Source organism: Leptonychotes weddellii, unplaced genomic scaffold (genome assembly GCF_054177405.1).
Source record: "Leptonychotes weddellii isolate Sample4059 unplaced genomic scaffold, ASM5417740v2 HiC_scaffold_7249, whole genome shotgun sequence".
Lineage (NCBI taxonomy): Eukaryota > Metazoa > Chordata > Mammalia > Carnivora > Phocidae > Leptonychotes > Leptonychotes weddellii.
In genome coordinates, this window is record NW_028042231.1 from 2873 (window position 1) to 9577 (window position 6705).

The window sequence follows — 6705 nt, forward strand, 5'->3', positions numbered from 1 at the left end:
CCTCAGTCGCACCTGCCCCAGGCATGAGGAGCGCGGACATCTCCGCCGTAGCTGGTTCCACTGGGCTTCTGTACCATCCTGCCCTGTTGGGTGGAGCTTTCTGGACCACCGCCTCTGGGCACCTCTTCCACTCAGGCTGGGGAGCTCCTGTTGTCCAGATGTTTCTTCTTTCCCCTGCCAGCATGGGATAGAGGGTCCCACCTGTGTTCCGACTCCTCCTTTCCCCAGAGGTCCGTGCTCAGCTTTCTCGTAGTGGAAATGCTGCTGTGTGGATGCAGGAGCCCCGTGGAAGCACCTGCCGGGAGGACTCGGGAAGGGCTCCGTGTGGATGGGGAAGGGCCCCGAGGGAAGGCAGGGGAGGGGAGGGAGAGCAGAGAGACTGGAGAGAAAGGAGAAGCATGTGAACACCTGTCTGAAATAATAGTGTAAACGCCAAATCCCCACCTTTTGTCCTTAAAAACTGCATGACATACCAGAATCCTGAAAACCAGTGTCATCACTCAACGATAGGAAAAATGCTTTGCGATTGAAGGGGTAGACCTCCGTCCCAGCCTGAAGGTGGCCAGATGGATGGAGAGAGGGATGGCTGGATGCGGAGGCGGTGATATCTGAGCTGAGCCTTGCAGGATGAATAGGAAGAGGCGGAGGGGGAAAGGAGGTGGGGTTGTGGGCAGGGACAGCATGTGCCACCGTGACCCGGAGGCGGAAGTGTGACAAGGCTCAGGGCCATGGGGAAACTGAGACTGATGCGTCCTTTCCCCAAATCTGTGGGACTCTGTGCTGTGCTGCATAGAACTGTCATGCCTCTGGCGTGTCGTTAAGGAACTTTATCGTAAGTGGAAGTCTTGTCTGCCCTATTTAAGGGCAAGGCCTGGGGCTTGGCAGCCCTGGAGTTTTGTCCTTTTGAAGTCTCCTAGTGCACAGTCTGCTGTGCACAGGGGCGTGCCCCCGGCGTGCTGACTGACACGCAGCTCGGTCACCTACATTCATTCCTCCTCCTCCCTGCAGCCTGGTGCAAGCGGAATACTGGCACGACCCCATCAAGGAGGACATGTACCGCAACCACAGCATCTTCTTGGCAGATATTAATCAGGAGAGGGTAAGCACCCATCCCAGGCTGCCCTCGCCGTGCATTCGTGTTGCTTTCGGGGCGTCACAAACAGATCAGCTCTGACTGTTTACCCAGAATATCCTGGACAGACCCTGGGAAACAGAAGTTCTGTTTTGGGGAGCAGTGCTTACGAGTTTCAATTCCCTTTAGGAAGGCTGAAATTCATTTGGCTTTCTTCCTGTAGGTCCTTTTACTTTCCTTGTGTTGAAGAAGCAGGGTAAGCTCAGTAGGTTGCTGGCTGGCTTAAGTGGAACGTCACAGCTGCTGTCTTACAGAAGGAAGCCTTCCTAGTGGGTCCCTTGGAGGGTCAGATTTTCTCGGAAGTGAGATTTACTTAGAAGAGAGACTGCAGAGGGGACCGAGTATGTCCCAGGCACGAACTTGGCTTGTGAGATTCTGGTAAACTCAGTGGCTCAGTTTATATTGGGCCTATCTGGAGGTTTTTGGTTTTGTTTTTTAAAACGAAATTTGAGGGGTGCTGGGGAAAGAAACAGAAGAGTATAGCAGAACTGCCAGAACGTGTGGTTTCTCCTTCTGCTTTGGCTCTCTCTGGGTAGTTGCTTTTAACCTATGTGACGGATGCCTAGGGAATGCGGTGACGGACTGTGGTTGGTGGGGGCATTGCCAGTCAGATAGGATGGTAAGGAAAGGCTGTAGAAGGTATACTCGGGGCCGGAAGCTGGAAAAGCAGCCCATTATCATGGGGAGGAAATATGGTGGCCCAGGGTTGGGGAGGCCAGAGCACTGGAAGGCTTTAACATCCCTGCTGGAACCTGATGATATTGTCCCTGAAATACTACTGGCCTTTCCTCCAGGGTGTCAATGAGTCCTACAAGAAGAATCTGATGGCCTTGAAGAAGTTTGTGATGGTGAAATTTCTCAATGATTCCATTGTGGACCCTGTGGACTCTGAGGTGAGATGCTGCATCGGCAGGCCATGCCACACCAGGAGACTGAAGGAGTAAATGGCATTAAAATACAGCTGCCTGCTTGGGAGAAACCTTCAGGCCCTTCCACCACCTTTTGTGTAGAGCAGGGCTTCTTCACCCGAGGTTTACAAATGGGACACTGGGGGCCACCCCCCCCACCACCCGAAATTGTTTGCAAGATTATGTAGGGGCATTCTCTGAGGAAAGATCTATAACTTTTATCACATTTTCTAAGAGACCTGTGTGACCCAAACCATCAGCCCAAAGTCTATAAATCCCTGAGGTTGGCATTCAAGGTCTGCCTTGACCTATCTTTTCAACCTAATCTTCCTTCATTACCTACTTCATATACTCTAGGATCAAGTGTTGAAATGCCCCAGACTTGGCATGTGTTTTTACTCTTACGTGCCTTTGTTCATGCCTTTCAGTCTCTAGAGTGCCCTTCCCTGGGCTTCTCCACCTGACAAGCTCCAGGTCGTCTGTCAAGGCCAAGCTCAAGTGTCACTTCTTCCATCCAGGATGCCATCCCTATTCCAAGCAGACTTTGCTCCCTCTTTTGCAGAATCATCACATTATGTCAGGCCACCAGGGACTAGCAAATGGCAGCCTTCTGGCCAGATCCAGCCCACCGTCTGCTTTTGCAGGGCCCATGAACCAGTTTTTAATGGATAGAAAAAGTCAAAAGCATATCTGATGACAAAAGTTATATAAATGGAAATTTCAGGGTCCATAAACGAAATTTCATTGGAATAGAGCCATACTCATTTTTACTTTTTCTTAAAGCCATATTCATTTTATATATAGTTTATGGTTGCTTTTGTTTAGAATGGCAGCATTGGGTAGTTGCACTCATGTGGCCTTTAAAGCCTAAGATATTTTGTATCTGGCCTTTACAGAAAAGTTTGCTGATCCCTGTGCTGTTTGTTGTTTCTGTGTTTAGAGCTGTAGAAAACAGGGACCACAATATATATTTGTCTTCAAATGTCGGACTTAGCACAAAGATTTTCACAGCGTAGGTGCTCAATAATTGTAGGAAACAGGAATTCTGCGCAATTGGAAAGCTCTTTGGAAAGATGAACTCATCCCTCGGGATCTACTGTTAAAAAGAGATGACTCAAGACGTACTCTATTTTTACTCTTTGCTACAGCTTTGTGATACCGTTTGTTGGTAGTCTTAGCTACTAGCCAGTATGTGCTGTGTGTCTGATCTTCGTTCTCCCTCCTCTCCTGCAGTGGTTCGGATTTTATAGAAGTGGCCAAGCCAAGGAAACCATCCCCTTGCAGGAGACCACTCTGTACACACAGGTAACCGGAGAGGAGAGAGTCCTGTCTTTTTCAGCTCCTGGTTCCCGAAGCTGCTAGGTTCTTTGGTGATACAGCCTGTCTTGTACACCCCAGAGCAAGTAGGTGCTCAGAGGCCCCTGACTTGGTCTGATACGGGTGAGGCCTGTCAGGGTGCTGATCGTGACATTTACAGAAATGTACATCCTGAAGGATGAAGGACCTGTACCTCATGGTTTTCAAGTACATATGAAGGTCACCTCATCTCCAGTTTCTGCCTTCTGATAAAAAGGTTTAGAACTGGCTTCCTTTGCTGACGTGCAGACTGCACATCCAAGAAGCCCCCGTGCATCATGAAAACACAGGAGAGGTGTTAACTTTAAAGCTCGAACAGATGTGAAGTCCTGTTTTTAAATTAGAGCACTGATGAGGGGAGCTCCTCTTGCAGGAGCCTGGAGGAAGCGCTGGAGGCCCTGTTTCTCAAGCAGAGGTTGCACCATTTCACTACCTCTAGTTCTGGGGCCTTCCACACTCTATGGAATGTGTATTGGAGCTGGACCCTCCCAAAAAGGCACGAGTGCTATGTGCACCACTTGCCTTCTACTAGAATTCTTTTTTTTTTTTTTTAAAGATTTATTTATTTGAGAGAGAGAATGAGATAGAGAGAGCATGAGAGGGGGGAGGGTCAGAGGGAGAAGCAGACTCCCCGCTGAGCAGGGAGCCCGATGCGGGACTCGATCCCGGGACTCCAGGATCATGACCTGAGCCGAAGGCAGTCGCTTAACCAACTGAGCCACCCAGGCGCCCGCCTTCTACTAGAATTCTTCTGAGTAATTTCGCAGGCCGGTTGTCTCCTCTTGGCTTTCCTCCTGCGTTTCGTGGCCCAGGTTGGTGAGATCGAAGGGAAGGGAAGCTAGGGTCCGTTGAGTTTTGGAAATTACAACGAAGAACTTCCCTCTTGTGGAAGTCAGACTGATGGTAGCTACAGCAGAAGCCGCACTCCAGCTCCGTCAGCTGCTCATCCTCTCAGCCGTATTTGTTCTGTGGCACTGTGGGTAATGCCATTCTCAGCTGCAGGATATGAAAAGTGGCTGGGGTGTGTTATCGAAGGGTTAGATAGGTTTTAAGCTAACATTTTTCTGTCTTTGCCTCAGTCTCACCTGACCTTTTGAGGCAGTTTTGTCCGTGGCTTGCGCACCCACACAGGTGGTCCTCCAGAAGCTTTAGGAAACTTTTCAGAAAGCTGAATATAGAACTCTGTAGATGACAGTCTCAATTACATATGTTTTGAATGCTCAGGAAGAAAACTGGGAGATACCTTCTTGGCACTTTCAACAATACACCTAAATTTTACTACTACTCAGGGAAAAGACTACACTTGGAGCACGTATCTCAAACATTGTATTTCTTTACTTTTTAACTATAGAACTTTTCATAAAGCCTCTTAATTATGGTCTCTCTCTCTGCAGGACCGCCTGGGGCTAAAGGAAATGGACAGTGCAGGACAGCTAGTGTTCCTGGCTGTGGAGGGGGACCATCTGCAACTGTCTCAAGCGTGGTTTTATGCCCATATCATACCCTTCCTGGAGTGAAACCCTTGTAGGCTGCACCAGAGCCCAGGGAGCCCCTAGCGCTTCTCAGCCAGTAGGAGACTGTTCCCTTCGTGCCTACGCCTGAGCTCACATCCAGCTTGCAACCAATCCTTCCCTCTAGTTATCACCTAACATGCCCTGCTCAGAAAGATCTAAGATTCAAATCTTATCCTTTGCCTCATCCTATCAGCATATGGTGTTGAATGCAAGTTTAATTAGTTAATAACTGTGCATGGAGATTATTTTACAACCCCTCGATGTGGTCAGGCTGTCTCAGGACAGTCTGCTGCAGTGTCAGACCTGTGCCCAGAAGAGGCTGAAGCTAAAGCAATTAAGAGTCTAAGGGCAGACACCTTCAGGAAAGCCTAGCCACATTTCAAGCCAAGAGGCAGCCAGCATCCAGGCTTGAGGTGACCATAAATGCTTTCTCAGTTTTGCTGGTGGAGATTCAACCAGTGCTTGTGGAAGTATTGTTTAGTGTCTGCATAATTCCTTGAGGCTACCCTCTTTTTTTCAGTATGTTGTCTCCTGTGGTGTCTTAGCATTGACCTGTTCTGCTGGGCCACCATCTTGTCTCAGTAAGCACTCTTTTGTCTCTTTCAGGTAGTGATCAGTCAGTTGCTTTGTCACAAAAGGGGGGGAAGTAGCACCCAACTGGATTACTTAAGGTGGCAGGGGCTGGGGACTAGAGTACATCTTGCTTAACTTAGGGGAGTGAAGAAAAACGTACAAGCGGACAGAACACTGTATGTCAACTATACTTCAACTGAACAATGTACAAGCAGAGGTGAGTGAGGACGCGGCTGGTCCCTTCCACTCCATCCTTGACTGACTTGTCCCTTTCTCAGTGTGGCCAGTGGTCTGCATTCTAGAGTCACTCTGCTGCTGGTGTTAGCAATGGGAGGAAGAATGGGAAGAGATCAGGCTTTCTAACTCCCATCTCAAAAAACCATAGTTACAGTACACTATGTATCTGATGAAAAAAAGGATTATTTGCTCAGAAAGCTTGGGGAATATTGCATATCCCTTTTCTCCTGTTGGAGATCAACTCACATTAGACTACTAAGGACTGAGAATTCCTGTTACAATTAAAAAACTAACTTTTAGCTACTGTTTTCCCACACTATGTGAGCATGGACATCTTAGCCCCCCACTCCTCCACCCTGAGAAAACCTATCAACACTTTCTGGAAGACGGTTGTGCAGAATGCCAGTGTGAGAGACGACAGCTGTACAGAGGGAAGCACCTTGTTAGTGCTGCTAAGTTTACCCTTTATGATTTTTCTCTCCCCTCTCTCAAGCCTTATTTCTCAACTAGAAGATGAGGATTAAGGGTTAACAGGTGGGGGGAATGTGAAAAAAATTTTATGATATTGTCTAAAATAAAGAATAGTTTCTTATCCTTGGTGTCCTTTTCCTTCTCAGTATTCTTACATACATCTCAGGGCACCTGGCTGGCTCAGTTGGTAGAGCATTTGACTCTTGATCTCGGGATTCTGAGTTTTGAGCCCCACGGTGAGGCAGAGTTTACTTCAAAAAATATTCTTACATCTCTGTACAATAAACATCATAGGTAGATAGTAAGCAAGTTTGGTATTAATTTTATTCTATTTTCTGTATAACTTTAAGTACATAAAGGTTTATTTCCACAGGCCTCAGGAAATGGGTAGAAGTCACAGGACAATCTCTCTTCCCACCAAAAAAATTTGCATATTTTGGTAAGTGTCCTAGAGAGAAAAACTGTAATTTACATTAGCAGTGCTGTGCAAGATTCTTACAGAAGACCTAAAACC

General features: G+C 47.7%; 1 protein-coding gene across 1 annotated transcript; it reads left to right on the plus strand.

Annotated features, from left to right (window-relative positions):
- Window positions 1–721: 721 nt before the first annotated feature.
- On the plus strand, window positions 722–6312 carry LOC102749371 (palmitoyl-protein thioesterase 1). The gene is made up of 5 exons (XM_081811366.1): window positions 722–832; window positions 1009–1099; window positions 1927–2025; window positions 3274–3345; window positions 4791–6312. The coding sequence occupies exons 2-5, from the start codon at window positions 1052–1054 to the stop codon at window positions 4911–4913; spliced, it is 342 nt and encodes a 113-aa protein (XP_081667492.1). The 5' UTR covers window positions 722–832; window positions 1009–1051; the 3' UTR covers window positions 4914–6312.
- Window positions 6313–6705: the final 393 nt, after the last annotated feature.